Below are 18,621 nucleotides of genomic sequence, written 5' to 3' on the forward strand. Positions count from 1 at the left end.
GTTCTCCAGAGATTAATCGTTTCCTTCCTGTAGAGAAACTGTGGCTGTGATTTAAATATCATTTACTTTTTTTTTTTCTTTTTTTGAGATGGAGTCTTGCTCTGTCGCCCAGGCTGGAGTGCAATGGTGCGATCTCTGCTCACCACAACTTCTGTCTCCTGGCTTCAAGCAATTCTCCTGCCTCAGCCATTTACTTTTTTTTTTTTTTTTAGAGACGGAGTCTCGCTCTGTCGCCCAGGCTGGAGTGCAGTGGCCGGATCTCAGCTCACTGCAAGCTCCGCCTCCTGGGTTTACGCCATTCTCCTGCCTCAACCTCCCGAGTAGCTGGGACTACAGGCGCCCGCCACCTCGCCCGGCTAGTTTTTTGTATTTTTTAGTAGAGACGGGGTTTCACCATGTTAGCCAGGATGGTCTCGATCTCCTGACCTCGTGATCCGCCCGTCTCGGCCTCCCAAAGTGCTGGGATTACAGGCTTGAGCCACCGCGCCCGGCCAGCCATTTACTTTTAAGAGGGAATTTCAGATGTCTTATAGCAATGACTGTACTAGAAGGCATTGAAAAGCCAGAGATGGAGGAAACTCTGGGTGCAGGGGAGGGGACCAGGTCTCTGTGAACTGCTGCTGTTGTATTGGCCAAGGGAGATAAGCAGGGGCCTCCAGGAGAATGTGAGCTGATTGCAAATTCTACATCTGCCTGGGCCAAGGCACTGGGGCTCGCTTGGAGGACAGGGCAACATGGCCTGGGGGCAAGCCAGCTTCTGGGTAGGAAGGGACAAGGGCTGAGAAACAGAGTGGCAGGGCTGCCATATGTCTAGAAAAACCCAACCATAGCCCAGGCAGACCCTCTTTGTGAGGACTACAGGGCAAGGAGAGAAGCCATGGGTAGGGAGACCACCAAACCAGGGCAAGGAAGAAAGAAAAGGTGGTGGGAGGGAGGAGGAGATAGAGCAAGTAGCACAGAAGGGTGAGTATAAAGAGAGGCAAAGAGAAAAAGACTGCAGGAATCTCAGATCAAAGTCAAGACCCCAAAGCCCGTTTCCTTCTGCTCTGGTATCTGTGGTTATTTTACCTGATAACCACAGGGGGCAGCAGAGAGCCAGCACAAGCCAAGAAAAGTGGATGAGCCCCAGCAGGAGGCCACTGGGGGCCAGAGGCTTGCAGATGGATCCGTGACCAATCACTATAACCAGTGGCTTAGGTCCAGGGGCTCCTTGTGGCTCTCCCACTGGAGCCCAATATTCCTAATGCAGGCAGGATGCAGCCTTGACAAGGGGAAATGAAGCCCGGAAGTGACTATTTAAAATTAATAACTTCTGCCTAGCTCGCTCTTTTTAAATTTTATTATTACTGTTTTAAAGAAAGAGCTTCTGTGCTCTGAAACTCAGATTTACATAATCTTCAACCTTTCAACTAGACTCGAACTTTACAAGTTATCCATTCACTCATTCATTCATTTATTCATTTATAGAGATGGGGTCTTGCTGTGTTGTCCAGACTGGACTTGAACTCCTGGATCCTCTTACATCAGCTTCCCAAGTAGCTGGGACTACAGGCGTGTGCCACTGTGCCTAGCTGTCTCTATAGGTTTTATTCTATGTGGGGTAGACAGTGTCATTTGCTGATGAGAAGATGAACATATTTGTCTCTTAGCATTGATGCTAAAAGAGTACCTCCCTTAGACTGGTTTCTTCCATGGCCAGTTCATTTGTATATGTTTGGCTCTCTGGGTGTCAGCGGAAGAGGTCTGAATGGAGTTCTAGTTACCATTAGGAAAAAATGTGTTTTGTGTGAATTGGGTGGGGTAGGAAGAGGCTCCCCAGGGTACATCTCACTTCTTCCACTCTGACTGCACTGTTCCTTCTAGAGCCTTGGGGGCCTGTGTGGCCATGGCTCTGTTAGTAGAGTCTGGGCAGTCATCCGGGGTGACCTAAGACCGCAGGGATGGGTGTCCAGAGAATGCAAAAGGGCCTCAATCCAGCGTCTCTTGAGGCCTGGAGCTGTCGCTTCAGTCTTACGTGACTTGGTCAAGGAGGCTGGTATGTTGTAAGCAGATTAGGGAGTCCTGTGTTGGAAAAGACCTGGACACGACTTTCTCCCTGTGGGTGGCATGGTCATCTGGGGTGACTTGTCCTGCTGCTGGTGATGTCACCCAGCCAGAGCCCCAGTGGCTTTCTCCAGATGTCTGCGTGGCCTGGCCTGGCTCAGCTCCATCCCTGCCGCAGGCTCACAGTGTCTTCGGGTTTTGAATTGGTCAGATCTCACCAAGACAAGGAAATGGACTGGACTGAATCCTTCAGGCAGCTGCATCGTCCCTGATGGGGGGCCTATTTGGAGGTTAGAGTGGAGGGATAAGATACTTACGGAGACTCCAGCTTATGGAGGGTCTGGGAGTGACCAGGCCAGTGAGGGCAGGGAAAGGGGCCTCTCATTGGGTCCCCACATGGACAGCAGCATTCAGACTGCAGGCCAGCATCCACCTAGGGTTTCAGAGCCTCCTTCTGCAACCCCCAGAGCTACTGGCTGCCATCCTGGCTGCCACTGCTGCTCGTAGTTGCCTTCACAGGAGGGCTCAAGGATGTGGGGTGGGGAGAGGAACAGGGACCAGCAGCTTCTCTGCTAAATAGTCCAGATCTTATTCTGGGTCCACAGTGGTTGGTGGTGGCTCGCATGTAGTAGGCAAACAGCGATGGATGAATGGGTGCAAGGATGGAAAGAGTAGTCAGTGCATGAATTGTGAACCTCTGCTCCAACCAGAAGATAAAAGGCAGTGTCTGTGCATCAGCTGGTGGGACTTCCTTTTAAAATAAGGTCAATAGGCCGGGCACGGTGGCTCAAGCCTGTAATCCCAGCACTTTGGGAGGCCGAGACGGGCGGATCACGAGGTCAGGAGATCGAGACCATCCTGGCGAACACGGTGAAACCCCGTCTCTACTAAAAAAAAATACAAAAAGCTAGCCGGGCGAGGTGGTGGGTGTCTGTAGTCCCAGCTGCTTGGGAGGCTGAGGCAGGAGAATGGCGGGAACCCGGGAGGCGGAGCTTGCAGTGAGCTGAGATCCGGCCACTGCACTCCAGCCCGGGCGACAGAGCGAGACTCCGTCTCAAAAAAAATAAAATAAAATAAAATAAGGTCAATGGTGTCAGCCACCGAAGGGGTAGTGGCTGCAGCACAAAGGGAAAGTTTTCCGGGACCTTTTTCCTGCTGTTTATTCCTGGAGAGCTGAAGAGCACATCAGGTCGGAATCTGTCTTGTGCTGTCACAATGTCCGTCTTTCTGTTGGCCCGTCTGTCCTTGCATCCTTCAGACCAGGTGCCGTATTTGAGAGGGCGATCCGGCCATGGCTTCGGCCCTCAAGGAGATAAGGTGTCAAGGTTAGGATCTGAGCTGTCTGAGGGATGGACAAAGTGCTGACTTCCTAGAAAAACTGGATGGAATGTGTGTGTTGGGGGACTTAGGCCAGCTTCTCAGAAAGACTTGAGGCAGATTTATTTGCAGGAGTTTCAGTAGGGTGTGTGCTCCTGGGAGCAACCCCTCGGGAAGAAAGGAAGCAGCATTGCAATGCGGCCACCAAGGAGGCCTCGGCAGCTCCATAGGGAGCTCTGAGCTAGGAGGGGCCTTCAGTATTGTTTGATCTGAAACAAGGGGATTGGTGGGCCTTTGATCCCCTCTCACCCCAGTCATAAGATGTGCGCCCTGCAACCCTACCCTAGGCATAGCCTTGGGCGTGGCAGCTCTCTTTGGCTAAGGGCAGTGCCCTGAGAGGGACTCAGCTATGAGCCTCTGCAGCTGGAGAGATTTGGGTGGTGCACTACAGCACCCACTCTAGAGAATCTGGGGAAGAACTCTTTGTAGGGAAAAAGAGCAATCTTGGTAGGCTGCATGGTGGAGGAGACATTTTAGTTGAGACTTGATGAGTGAACAAGGTTGTGATATCCAGGGATGGGGAGCAGGAGGCAGTGAGTGTGAGTGAACAATACGGAAAAGGCGTATTCAGAGATCGGCGAGGCAAGTTAACTGGGCCTGAAACGAAGCCAGTGGGATGTCAGTCTGGATGCAGTCGGGGTTGGGACCCTGGAGCACTTTGCCAGGAGGGCAGTGGACTTCAGAATTGATTCTGTGTGCCATGTTGGAAAGGAGCCAGCCAGGGATTTTCACTGTTGAGGGACCTCCGGTGAAAGCTGGGCTCTAGGGTGACTGGTCCACTAGCTGTGAGTGGATGGATTTCAAGAGGCAGGGAGACTCACTCCGGAGTGACATGGAGAGGAGGAGAGGAACGTGATGGAGGGGCGTCTCCAGACCCTGGGAACCAATTGGATATGAGGGATGGGACATAGGGTGGAGCTGGTGATGGTGAGTGAGCCCTGTCCCTGGGTGTCCAGGGGCCACCAGGGAACCCAGGGAACCCAGGAGGAGAGGGTGGAGAGGGGAACCCGGTCTTGACTCTGTGGATGTGAAGGCCACAGTGCAGCCTCTAGGCAGGCCTGATGCAATGGGCAGGAGAGGAGAGAAGCCTCCCTAGGAAGAAGCCTGAGGCTGGATGGTGCCTCTGTCTCCTGAAGATGCCCGCCTCTCCTGAGGATGCCCGCCTCTCCTGGGGATGCCCACTTCGCTGCTTTTGCTCATCTAAGCTCCACCGGCCTTATCTCTGTTTTATTTAATGCTGGGATAGCACATACCATGTGCCCGATGTTATCCTAAGTGCTTTGCGTAGGTGAACCCAATTAATGCTCTTTCCCATCCTGCTTAGGTACCATTTTCATCCCCATTTTATAGTTGAGGAAAAGAAGATACAGAGTTCAGGTGATTCCAGAGGTCACCCAGCTTATGAATGGCTGATGACGTGGGCCCTAAGCAGGCCAGCGGTCTTTGAAGTAAGTTCTCGAAGGCTTCCTGCTCTTGCCAGCCAGTGCGTCCCTGGGGGAAGCTCCTAAGCCCTCTAGCAGCCTCTCTCCTTGTCACTCCTCATAAAAGACCCTACTACTCTCTTGTTTATGTTCACACCCTCTCTGCTTTCCAGATCACCCTCAGTTCTGTTTTCTCTCCCTTGAGACATGAAGGGACCATATTACCCCCTGTTATGCCTGCCCCTGGAGCCCAGGTTCACCCTTCCTGAAACCCAAACCATGAGCCTCAAGACCAACCCATCACAGCTAGAGGGCGGCAATATTGGGCCCAAGAGACCAAGTAGCTGAACCTCTTTGTTTTGGATGAAGCATCAGAGGACCAGAGGGATGGTGTGATCTGCCTAGGGCTGCACGGTAGTATAGGAGCAAAGTTGAGTCAACAACCCAGTTTTGTTTTTATTGTTGGAAACAATTGAATTTTCAGTAATAGGATTTTTAACCAATGTTATAGCCTCATGTCAGACTAACTTTAAAAATGACTTAGCGCTAGAGGAATGTATGTGGGCCTTTGGTATTAATACAGTATCTCCCTTGGGTGGATACCTTATTGAAATCATTTTACATAGGAGGAAACGGAGGCATGGAGAGTAAGTAGCTGGGCCAAGGATAGTGGTAGTGAGAGGCAGAACTGGATTCAAACCCAGGCAGTCTGGCTCTAGAATCACCGCACTGAACAGAGCCTAACCACTTTGCTATACCGCTCCCTTTAATGATTTTGGAAAGATTTTTAAATTTATTTTTATTTTTACTTTATTTATTTATTATTGGGATGGAGTCTGTCTCTGTCGCCCAGGCTGGAGTGCAGTGGTGCAGTCTCAGCTCCCTGCAACCTCTACCTCCTGGGACCAAGCAGTTCTTGTGCCCCAGCCTCCTGAGTAGCTGGGATTACAGGCACGTGCATCACACCCAGCTAATTTTTGTATTTTTAGTAGAGATGAGGTTTCACCATGTTGGCCAGGCTGGTCTCGAACTCCTGACTTCAAGTGATCCGCCCGCCTTGGCCTTCCAAAGTGCTGGGATTACAGGCAGGAGCCGCTGCAGCCAGTCTATTTTTATTTTTTGAGACAGGATCATGCTCTGTCACCCAGGCTGGAGTGTAGTGGTACAATCATGGCTTATTGCAGCCTCGACTTCCCGGTCTCCAGTAATCCTCCCAGCTCAGCCTCCCGAGTAGCTGGGACCACAGGCACATGCTACCACACCTGGCTAATTTGTGTATTTTTGGTAGAGATGGGGTTTCACCATGTTGCCCAGGCTGGTCTCAAACTCCTGAGCTTAAGCAATTCACCCACCTCAGCCTCCCAAAATATTGAGATTATGGGTGTGAGCCACTGCGCTTGGGCAGATTTTGGAAAGATATTCACAAAAATTGATACGTGAAAAGAATCTACAGTTTGGTTTTGTCTTATTTTAAAGAGGAACATATGCTTAGAAAACCAGTCAACATATGGATACCAAAATGTTGATGGTGATGACCTCTGAATGGTGGGATGATGGGTGATATTTATTTTTGTGTGTTTTCTTGCATTATCAAATGTATATAGTGAGAAAGTATTATTTTTATCACTAGATAACTTCATAAGTCTCTGTGCACGGCAGTGAAATGGGTAAAGTGGTGTTTGGGGAGCAATACTATAGTTACAGAATTAGTTTCTCTCTCTCTCTCTCTCTCTCTCTCTTCCTCTTCCTCCTCCTCCTCCTCCTTCCTCCTTCTCTCTCTCTCTCTCTTCCTCTTCCTCTTCCTCCTCCTCCTTCTCTCTCTCTCTCTCTCTCTCTCCTCTCTCTCTCTCTCTCTCTCCCTCTCTCTCTCTCCCCCCCTACCCCCAGGCTGGAGTGCAGTGGCACAATCTCAACTCAACCTCTGCCTCCCAAGTTTAAAGGTTCTCCTGCCTCAGCCTCCCAAGTAGCTGGGACTACAGGCGTGCACCACCACGCCTGGCTAATTTTTGTATTTTTAATAGAGACGGGGTTTCACCATGTTGGCCAGGCTGGTCTCAAACTCCTGACCTCAAGTGATCTGCCCACCTAAGGCCTCCCAAAGTGCTGGGATTACAGCTGTGAGCCTCCGTGCCCGGCCAGTTTTATTTCTGATCAGAGCCTGTAGCAGGGCATTGGAAGAGGGAGAGGTGACCAGGCAAATTCAGCAGTTACAGCTCAAATGAGACTTGGAACTGCGAAATCGGGAAGAAACTTGGAAGTCACCCCAGGTGGCAGAGGGCCCCTGTCTCTTTACAGACTCTTAGGCCAGTGTTCTTTCGTCTGTGCTTTGGAGTTTCAGGTAACAGTGGACATTCAGGGAGAAATACCTAGTTGGTAACTTCAGGGTTCCAGGAGAAGAGTCTAGAGCCTCGAGACAGAGTGGGGGTGAATGAAGAGGCAGGTTGGGGCAGAGGATGTTTCAGAGCATCTTGACCTCTCAACAGGAAGTCCAGCTCCTTCTGGCCCCAGCCTCATGGAGAAGGAACCCCAACAAAGAGAAGCTCTGGTCATGGGATGGTGGTGGGCGGCAAGGAGTAGGAAGGGAGATGGATGGATATGGGAGCAGAAAGCAGGGTCCTGTCTTGCCAGGGTTGGGGAGGAGGGCGATTGACTGTCTCTATTTTCTCCAGCTCTGACCATCTCCTTCTGTTCTGTGAAACTCAAGTTCTGCCCTGTGACACTCTCAAAGTGATCTTCTTTGTTCTTCTTTCACCAGAGACCACCTGGGAACGTCCCAGCAGTTCTCCTGGGATTCCAGCCAGCCCTGGCTCTCACAGGAGCCCTCTGCCTCCAACAGGTAATGTCCGCTCTCTGCTTTGGGGCAAGTGGGAGGGCCCTGACACCACCTTCAGTGGAGAGGCTGAGATTACGGGTCCTGGGTCTTAAACCTGGCTGATGGAGCAAACCCAAGGAGGGGTCGGGCCTTGGGGAGGGAGTCCATAAGGCCTGCTGCCAAGCAGGTTGGAGTCTCCCTGGCAGTGCCAGCAGCAGCTCTGATGGCCTCCTGCACACTCCTCATCAGGCGCTTAGCAGGAGGAGATGGCTGGGGAAGGTGAGGTATCAGAGTTCTTTCCTGTCTGTCAGGGGCAGGAAGACCTGAAGTGTGGACAGAACTGCTCTATGTGGCTCTTGTGGACATCACGGAGTAGAAGCTAAAAGGAGGCAGATGTTGACAAGGCAGCTTTCAAATAAAATACCTGAAACAATGTGAGGCAGACCTTGTGAGGGTGCGAGTTCCCCATCTGCAGAGGTAATCAAGCAGAGGCAGTCGAGATGGACATTCTTTTTTGTTTGTTTGTTTTTATTTTGAGACAGAGTCTCATTCTGTCACCCAGGCTGGAGTGCAGTGGTGCAGTCTCGGCTCACTGCAACCTCTCCCTCCCGCGTTCAAGCGATTCTTGTTTCTCAGCCTCCCGAGTAGCTGGGATTACAGGTGCGCACCGCCACGCCCGGCTAATTTGTGTATTTTTAGTAGAGACAGGGTTTCGCCGTGTTGACCAGGCTGGTCTTGAGCTCCTGGCCTCAAGTGATCCACCCGTTTTGGCCTCTCAAAGTGCTGGGATTAAAGGTGTGAGCCACCGCACCCAGCCGAAATGGACATTCCTATAATAGGTGGAAGGTTTGTCCAGGGGGCTCTTGGGAGACACCTAGGTCTGAGGTTCCGGAAGGCAGGTTATGGGACCCATCAGCAGGGAGAACAACATCTGTTTTCATGTGGCTTTTAAAAATGTCACCTCCTCCAAGAAGCCTTCCCTGACCACTCAATTTAGAACCCTCACCCAGTCACTTTAGATCACAGCCGCCTGCTGTTTTAACATCCCCAGCATCCTGTTCCTAGTTGATCTTCACTCTCCCATGCTAGACTAAGCTCCCTGAGGGTGGGGACTTGTCTGTTTCTTTTGCGGTATCTTTAGTCCCCAGAGCCTGGCTTCCACGTTGAGCTAATTTACCTGTGTCTCTACCGTCCTATGGTGTGTGAAGCACACTTGTTGGTTTTCGACTTCAGGAGTCAATCTGGCAGCAGAGCATGAAAATCAAGGTTGTGGTTGGGGCTGGGAATTTAATCTTGAATGCCTTGAGCGTGACAGTCTCAGCTTCTGTGGAAGGGAGGTGAGAGCCTGCGGAAAGTTCTCAGAAGAAAAAGTAATCCCTAGTCTGAATAGTTTACCTGAAGCAGCACGGGGAACCACAGAAAGGACCAGAGGTAATCACAGGACTCTGGAATACTAGATCGGAAGAGGGAGGTGGGACGCAATGCGAGTGGCCAGATCCTCACCTTTCAGAGCAGGGAGTCTTTGGATATTCTCTGCCATTGAGACCTGAAGACGTGAAAGAGCACATTCGAAGCGTATAGCTTAGGCATATGACAGCTGCCAGCAGAAGAGCTCAGAACTAGAAATGATGGGAAAATATTACCTCTAGAAAATCAGCCGAGGTGTGGGAGAGGTGATAGGAACATGGGTGTTTGCTATCAAAAATTATTTTAGGTTTTCAAAAGCATTTTCTTTATATTTATATTATTACTTAAATTTTTTAAAAAATTAAGAAAGGAGCCCCCTTGTGGGGGAGGGACATGGGGCAGCTATGACAGATTTCCTAGGGAGACAGTGAGTGCTGCCGTCTCAGACCAAGTCCCCAGAAATGAGCCTGTTGATGCTGTAGCTACCGTGTGACCACAGGCAGTTCTGAGCCCACTGGCTTCTCTTTCACTGTTGTTTTGTGTGTGTGTGTGTGTGTGTGTGTGTGTGTGTGTGTGTTTAACAATCAAAATGCCAGTGAATGACGCAAGGTGCGTCCTCTTTCCTGGCTGGCTCCAAGCCAGCCAGACACTAAAAAGGAAACCCAGCTGTCTTTTCCAGCCAGAGGGGTCCGTGGAGGAGGATGGGACAGGGAGGCCGGCAGAGGGAGGCTTGGACATGTAGAGATGGCGGGTGTGACTCACAGCCTGCCCCGTTGGTGGGTTGGTCGAGATTTGCCCTTTGAGTGATGGGGTCACTTCTCCAAAGCCCGCTCTCCTGGCACCTTGTCTCAGCAAGACAGGCAGCATCTTGTCCTCTTGCTGTTGATGGGAGCTGTCCTGCAGAAGGGGGGCTCACAGGAGCCGCCTCGGGTCCCTGGCTTAGAGGCCTGGGTTTAACAGGCTCCCTTTTTTACCCTACAAGCGTATCAAGAGCCTCTCCATCCAGCGCTGCACTGTGTGCTGTGCCCCTAAAGGGGGCTGAGAAAGGTGGGGAGATGGATGGAGAAGGTCAGATATAGAGATGAGAATTGCCAGCATGGCCAAGGCTAGACCGAGTGTGTTCACAACTCCTTTCCCCCTCCGCCCCACCCCCAGGGTGCTGACGTAGTATTTCCTAAGGTGGAATCCTTGGGATCCCAGATCTATCCATGCCCCATGAAGGAGGATGAAGACGGACAGGCACATTAGCATTCTGAAGACTGCAGGAAGGCTTGAAATGAAGAAACCTATTTAACTCAAGTGCTTTTAGTGCTTTGTTTGCAACATGCCACATATGTCTTAAGCTTTCCTCCCTCTATTGGGTGATTTTGTCTACCAGGGAACGTTCGGCAATGTCTGGAGATATTTTTGACTGTCAGCACTGCGGGGAGGTGCTACAGGCATTTAGTGGGTAGAGGCCAGGGATGCTGTTCAACATCCCACCGTGCACAGGAAAGTCTTCACCACAACGAATCACCCAGCCCTGAATGTTTACTAGTGCCGAGGTGGGGAAGCTCTGTTGTAGAGTGACCCAGAGCATCAGTTCAGCACTGCTCAAGGGTTCCCGGACCACGCCCCATTGAAGCAAGCAGCAGTAGCTCCCTACGTCAGCATGAAGAGTCCTGTGTCATTGATTCTAAGACATACATTTTCCCCTGACATATTAATATCTTGGAAGTCAGATGCATCTTCCAATCAATAGTATATACTAGTTTATTAGAGACATGGTCTTGCTCTGTTACTCAGGCTGGAATACAGTATCATGATCATAGCTCACTGCAGCCTCCTCCTCCAGGGCTCAAGCAGTCCTCCTGTTTCAGCCTCCCAAGTAGCTGGAACTATAGGCGTGTGCCCCCACACCCAGCTAATTTTCTTATTTTAGTTTTTTTTTTTTTTTTTTTTTTTTTTAGAGAGAGAGACAGTGTTTTGCCATGTTGCTCAGACTGCTTTTGAACTCCTGGGCTCAAATGATCCTCCCAAAATTACCCAGATTACAGACATGAGCCACTGCTGGTCTCAATCACTGGCATCCTAGATTTGTGAAATTACAATTTGTTAAACTGGAGCCTTGAGCATGTTTCTCCTTGCCAGGCCTCATTTGCCCCATTCGTAAACTTGAGGGCCTGGAGGGAGATCAAACGAGGCCCTGCCCATCCATGCATGCTTTTGGATTCTTTTGTTTGTTTGAGGTAGGGTCTTGCTCTGTTGCCCAGGCTGGAGTGCAGTGGTGTGATCTTGGCTTACTGCAGCCTTGACCTCCTGGGCTCAAGTGATCCTCCCACCTCCGTCTCCCGATTAGCTGGGACTATAGGCACGTGCCACCTTGCCCAGCTAATTTTTAAAGGATTTTTCGTAGAGACAAGGTCTCACTATATTGCCCAGGCTGGTTTCAAACGCCCAGACTCAAGTGATACTCCAGCCTCAGCCTCCGAAAGTGCTGGGGTTACAGGCATGAGCCACCATACCCAGCTGGCTTTACTTTTGTGTTGTAGTTTTGTGAACTTCTAGAGAGAGTTTGAAGGGCCACCCACAGGCAGAGCTGGTTCATTCTTATTCGTGCAGGTTTGTTGGATGCTGCTAAGCACAGGCAGCCAGGTTGCCAGCTGGGAAGAGAGTTCTAGAAACATGCCCAGAGTCCTCCCCCAAAGCCCACCCCCCATCTCCGTACAAACTAGACTCCAGTCTTTGAATGTTGGGTGCTACTTAGGATCAGCCCTGGGCTGGGGACTTTGCCTGCATTCCATCCTTTAATATCACCAGAGTTATGGGAGCTGTGTTTATTCAGTAGCTTTACTAGAGGTGTTAAATGCCAGGCTTTCTGGGTGAGACCCGCCTGAGTAAGAAGTAAAGTTTAAACCAAAACAGAACACCTAAGACGCCATTCAGTAACTGCTGCAATATTAAAAATCCTCTCTGGGCTGGGCTTAATGTGCAGTGTGGAAATACTGATTTGTAGAGAGGAATAGTAACAGGCAAAGGGAAAGAAAATGAGTGAAAAGGGAGATGCTGGGAGTGTTGATGTATGAGTCACTGGGTAGAATGAAGACGGTACAGGGCAGTGTTGTCCAGTAGAACCCTCTATGACAGTGTAAGCATTCTTTCTCTACGCCTTCCAATATGGTAGCCACTAGCCACGTGTGGCTATTGAGTACTTGAAATGTGGTTGGTATGTGCAAGGAGCTGAATTTTTCGTGTACTTTAATAACTTTTTAAAATTTGGGGAACAGTTTTTAATTTACAGAAAAGCTATAAAGACAGTAAGTTCCCTTGCCTTCTTTACTCAGTTCCCCCAGTTGACATCTTACATAACCACAGTACATCTGTCAAAACCGTGAAATTGACATCGTGCATTACAAGTAACCGAATGTTAGACTTTATTAAGATGTCATGAGTTCTCCCATTCATGTCCTTTTTCTGTTCTCAGATCCAGTCCTGGAAATCATATTGCATTTAGATTTTATTTAAATTTGATTTGTTTAAATTCAAATAGGCACCTGTGGCTTTTGTGTCAACAGTGCAAATGTGGAAAGTGAATTCCTTTCTGAGCCTCTGGGCCTGAGATGTGCATTGAACTTACTTGTTTTTCTTAAGGATAAAAGAAATCTATTATTTATTGAGGTTGTCCTGGCGGGTGGTTGTGGGAGTGTTTCAGGAACCATGGGTTCAGGATCTGGCTTTGCTCAGCCTTGGGGCGTCAGCCCACTGAGAGATCATCCTTAGGCCTCCAGTAGCCTCAGGGAACCCAGATTAAAGGGGACAGAGCAAGTGCCTTTGCAGAGGCTGAAGGGCAAGGAGGATGTTCCTTCGAGCCTGAGGAGCTGGCCAGGGGTATGGTTAGGGAGGCAACTGTGTTTCCTCTGAGCAGGGGCTCTCTGGGGAGGGGGCTCCAGAACCCAGAGCCTCACCCTCGCCCACACCTTATTCTCCAGATCAGGAAGCCTGGAACGGCTCTCCTCTCCCCTGCAGGAGCAAAGGAAGACCCTCGCTTCTTGTGGAATTAGCCAGTCTCAGGTTCAAAACAGCTTCCCCAGCGCTCTGACTTAGACCTCACCACTGACTCCGGGAAAGGCCGCAACACCCTCTGTTGGAAGAAGTGCATGTTCCCCTAGAACCAGTGTCCTTGCTGGCTGAGGTTCCTGGGACATTACAAAGGCTGTTTAACCTCTGATGTCCTGGAAAGCAGCCATGTAACTGTTCACAACCATGTGGGAAAATCTTTTATCAGTTCTGTCTTTGGGAACGCAGTTGACATTTTAGACAACCAGGAGATACAGTGAAGACCAGGTGGCCAGAGAGAAATTTCTAGGACAGAAAGGTATTGATATAAAACTGCTCCCCTAAATAGACAGGGGTGGACAGTGGATCCTCCTGAGAAGGTGAGCGTGGCGACCAAGGAAACTGCGAGGCCTTCCAGGGTGTGGTGGGAGGAGGGAGACTGTAATTGTGCCCTGTGTCATCAGACCGGATGAGCACGGAACTGCCCCACTTCAAACCTTGCATTTTATGGCCATGGCTATGTGTCCCAAAGTGAATTTCACGGTAGCCCTGCTGTATTTCCCTAAACGGGTTCTGCGTCTGTGTGCGTGGAGGGATGTTGCATGCTGTTGCCTTGTTTGAGATTTCAAGCACATGTCAGCATATTCTGAAAGGCCTACTGTAAATAAACTCAGTCGGAATAATGGGGTGTTTGTCCTCAATTCTTTGGACTGTAACACTGACCCTTTACTATCACCGCATAACACAATACACATCCTGGCAGAATTCCTGTCCCGTTTAACACACCTGGGGAAATATTAGGCTGTACCATGTTTAATATGTGATAGATGGGGAAGGAGGATGGGTGGAAGGAAGGGAAAAGGGGGGGGTGAGAAAGAAGGAGGGAAGGAGGACGGGTGGAAGGAGGGGAGGAAGGAGAAAAGGGAGGAAGGGAAGGGAAGGAGGGAAGAAGAGAGGGGAAGAGAAAAAGAGGGAAGCAAGGATTTCAAGAACCAGGGCTTCAGCACTCCCAGGTTCCTTAACTGTGTTTTTTTTTGTTTGTTTGTTTTGGAGACAGAGTTTCACACTTGTTGCCCAGGCTGGAGTGCAATGCCACCATCATGGCTCACTGCAACCTCCGCCTCCCGGATTCAAGCAATTCTCCTGCCTCAGCCTCCCAAGTAGCTGGGATTACAGGCATACGCCACCACCCCTGGCTAATTTTTGTATTTTAGTAGAGATGGGGTTTCACCATGTTGGTCAGGCTGGTCTCGAACTCCTGACCTCAAGTGATCCGCCCTCCTCAGCCTCCCAAAGTGCTGGGATTACAGGCTTGAGCCACCACGCCCGGCCACCAGGTTGAATGAAATTACTATATTTATTCCAGAGACAGGAGAAATTAGGCCAGACCTACAGGAGGTTTAATAAGAGAGTGTTCATGGCTGATTTTGTTACGTTCTTTTGGGTTCCTGGGGGAACAGGAACCTGGAGAGTAGGGCTCTGAGGATGGGACTTTTTCCATCAGGGATCAATACTGAGATACGGAAGCTGAGCTGCGGGCGGGGATGAGTCCTGGGTGGCGGAGCTGCTGGCGTTTCTTTGTTGCTTGGTCTTTCTTGATAACGTTTCATGTTCTCCTTCTCTGTTTCTGTTTACTTCTCCCTACCCAGACCTCCCTCTCTTCTTTTCTACCCAAATATCTGTCCCCTCCTCTCATTAGACACCTCCTAAGCCCTCTCAAGTTGCTTAACTGCCCATAAGGCACATGAAGCGTGTGGGTGCCTGTGTGTACTATTTGTATTTGAAGCTGCTAAGGTTACTAACTAGATAGAGCTTTTAGTTCCCTTTTTAAAAATCCTAAAAACAGCTGAATGTGACATTTGCCTTTTTGTTGTTGCTGTTTCCCTTGTATCTCCAGACTGAATTATGTTCCCTTTATGAGCGATCCTTGACCAGTTTCATTTTTCCTCCCCGGAAGGCTGGAGGCCCCAGAAGCACCCACTTCTGGCCTCATTTGTTCTGCGGCTGACCCTGGGTGAGCCGGGAGCCCCGAGGACAGGGAATGGCAATGAGGAATGCCGTGGGTGAAGGCTGCCGGGATCTTGTGGGTTGTAACGGTCTAGATCTCCACTGAGACGTGTTCTGAATGTGCCCGGGAGAGTGGTACCCAGCCAGACAGGGTGTCTGAGGAGAGCTGCTGCGTGGGGAGAAAGGGTCGAATGGAAAATTATGTTTTCTTTCCTAGTAATTGTTTTGACATGAGCAGTAATTAGCTATCAGCTGACAGACCAGAACCAAAGTGAGAACAAGGGATTGGATTGGGGCGAAACGTCTCCCCTTTATACAGTTCCTGGTGGCTGCAATTGTGGGGAAAGACTGGGGCAGAGGAGAGGCAGGACTGAGCATGCATTTGGAGGGTCTAGGGAGGGAGGGAGTCCGGGTCTCCCCAGGAGCTGGGACAACCTTGGTTCATGGGGACTCAGCGTTATCAAAGATATTTATTACCTACTCAGGTAAAAACTTGTGCATTTCATTTTCGACAGCAGACTAAACATGGTTCCCTTGTGTATTGTTTGATTTTAAACATGGTTCCCTTGTGTATTGTTTGATTTTAAGATCAAGGTCATGTTGGCTTTGTAAAATAGACCTAGAAGGACTGCCACACATTTCTATGCCTGGGTATTTCTTTCTTGAGTGTGTAAATGAATTTGCCCATCAGACCATCTGGCTGCAGTGCCTTTTGAGGGGAGGCCATTTTTCAAAGGTTTTACTTCTTTTTGGCATCTCTCGAAACCCTTCTGATGATTTAAATCTCATGGGAGGTTTGGTGTTGAAGATATAGAATTATAGAAGTCATAGGTTCTTGCATTTTTAAAGTTTCTACTATAAGTACAGCGTGGTGGCTCACACCTGTAATCCCAGCACTTTGGGAGGCTAACTAAGGCTGGCGGATCACTTGAGGTCAGGAGTTCAAGACCAGCCTGGTCAACACAATGAAACCCCGTCTCCACTAAAAATACAAACATTAGCTGGGCATGGTGGCGGGCGTCTGTAATCCCAGCTACTCGGGAGGCTGAGGCAGGAGAATCACTTGAACCTGGGAGGTGGAGGTCACAGTGAACCGAGATCACGCCATTACACTCCAGCCTGGGCAATGAAGCAAGACTCTGTCTGAAAAAAAAGAAAAAGTTTCTACTATATTTGTTGTGTCATTGTTTTCTTTCTAATCCCTAATTCTGAGCATTTGTGTTCTCTTTCCCTCTCAAATTACCCTGGCTTATCTGCTGTTTTTGTTGTTGTGATATACACACACAGAACCAGCCATGGTTTGCTAATGGTCTCCCGTTTCCTGACTCATTAATTTCTGTTGCCACTTTTCTATTCCTTTCTCCTGTTTTCTTTTGGCGTATTTTATTGGCCTTTAAACTTTTTTCCTAAAATCTTAAGTTGAATGTTTAGTCCATTTATTTTTGTTGCTTTGGGTTTGGTAATGAAAAAATTAAGGCTGTGGATTTTCCTCCAAGTATAATTCAGACTTTATCCCATTTGTTTTGATATATTCTTCTTTATTATTTTCTAAATCTTGTGTAATTACAGTTTTAAATTCCTTTTTGATCTGGCATTATTTAAGAGGGCAGTTTCTTACATTTCCAAGTGTTTAGGAGTTGAGGGGATGGGGATCTTGTATATTTATTCTTTCATTATTATTATCTACTTGTATTGCTTTCCTGGTCAAAGAATGTGGCCTGTGTTTTTTATGCTTTTTGCCATTTATTGACAGTTTATTTGTGGCTTAAATATGACCATGTTTTTAAATGTTCCAGGGCTTCCTGGCAGAAGATGTTGCCTTTGTTTGTAGGATATGATGTTGACTGCATCTATTTCAATCAGGCCTTTAAATTAAATTATTTGGGTCTTCTTTATTCTCCTTGCTTCTGTCTGTGAATCAGTCCTAAACTGAAAACACTGTTCTGAGGTTTCCTTCTGTTGTCTTTAGATCTTTCAGCATCTGTGTTTTATCCATTTCAGTTCTATGCTCTTTGATAAAATTTCTCAGCTCTCATGCTCTCATTGTGGGGTGTATTTATCATCAGGCTCATGTCCTTCCTGGCATAACTTAATGCCAGTTGGAGTGGATTCTCCTTCGCTCCTTCAGCATTCTCCCTGTTGCTGTTGGAATCCTGGCCTCTCTTAAGCTGCCTTCCTAGCGGGTGCATGGTGTCTGCACTTGGCCAGCTGCTCCAGGGGCGTGGGTGTGGCCCAGGCTTGTAGCTGGCCCTGCAGGGTGGATTTGTTTTTCTTGTTGCTTCCCCAGGCTTCCACTGCACTAGGGGCCTGCTGTGGGTCAGCTTTCTATTTCCTTGGGATGTGTGCAACCACCTTATTCTGGAGTGGAGGGCAAACACTGTAGCTCGGGGAGAAGCCTGGCTGCCCAGGAGAAGCTACAGTGGCTGTGGCTGCCCACAGGCACTCGGCTGCATGTGGCTCTGCTTGGCCCCTGGAGTTTTCACTGCAGGTGCTGGAGAATGGGGCACCGCCTGAGCAGGAGACGGGTTCTCCATGGAACAGGCTTCATCATCCCATTGCCCAGCGCTTGCCTTCAGTCCTTGTCGCTCCAGATGAGTAAGTGTTGGTGGTAACTTTCAGCCATATTCTCCTGTGCTTCCTGCCACGCTATAGAGTTTTCTCTAGAAGAATCATGAGTTGGACATCACTGTATAGATCTTCCTCCAGTCTGACCTGCATTGAATATACGTGTTGGCAATTACTTGAAGCCTGGGTCACGGGGATGGTGCATTGTCCTGGTCTCTAGAGATCAGACAGGCTTGTGGTTCTTGGGGACTCAATTCAGGAACGAAAGCAATGACCTTCCCCTTCTGCATGCCTCTGCTCCCCCACTTTTTTGAGACAGGGTGTCACACTCTGAAGTGTGGGCTGGAGTGTAGTGGCACAATCAAGGTTCACTATAGCTTCCACCTCCCAGGCTCGAGCTATTCTCCTACCTCAGCCTCCCGAGTTACTAGAACTATAGACAGGAGCCACCACACCCAGCTAATTAAAAAGAAATAATTATTTTGTAGAGATGAGATCTCACTGTGTTGTCCAGGCTGATCTTAAACTCCTGGGCTCAAGCAATCCTCCCTCTGCCCCCCAAAGTGCTGGGATGACAGGCGTGAGCCACTGCCCCTGGCCATTCCTCCCTTTTAAATTTTTAAAAAATTTTTTTCTATTGTTATAAATAGAGATGGGGTCTCACTATGTTGCCCAGGCTGGTTTGGAACTCCTGGACTCGAGCAATCCTCCCGCCTCCACCTTACAAAGTACTGGGATTACAGGCGTGAGCTACCGCACCCTGCCTTTCATCCTTCCCTTTTTAAAACGAAGTGCTTTATGACTACTTATGACTTTGGCAATTATCCTTTGTTGGATTCTCACATCAACACAGTAGGTCAGGAAACTAAGGTAGAATCATCCCCATTTTACAGGTACAGAAGCTGAGGGTCACTGAGGAGAAGTTGCTCATCTAAGCTTATGCAGTTATATTCC

The 18,621-nt window shown here is 49.1% G+C and overlaps 1 protein-coding gene across 10 annotated transcripts in view; it reads left to right on the forward strand.

The window, feature by feature from the left end:
* Nucleotides 1-18,621, forward strand: part of GAS7 (growth arrest specific 7) — a 291,891-nt gene that overhangs the window by 213,382 nt on the left and 59,888 nt on the right. For all 10 annotated transcript variants that reach the window (XM_033184549.1, XM_033184554.1, XM_033184559.1 and 7 more), the window contains one exon: nt 7,597-7,677. In XM_033184549.1, the coding sequence (XP_033040440.1) occupies nt 7,597-7,677 (81 nt within the window). The remainder of the gene's footprint in view (nt 1-7,596; nt 7,678-18,621) is intronic.

Source organism: Trachypithecus francoisi, unplaced genomic scaffold (genome assembly GCF_009764315.1).
Source record: "Trachypithecus francoisi isolate TF-2019V2 unplaced genomic scaffold, Tfra_2.0 Lachesis_group20, whole genome shotgun sequence".
Lineage (NCBI taxonomy): Eukaryota > Metazoa > Chordata > Mammalia > Primates > Cercopithecidae > Trachypithecus > Trachypithecus francoisi.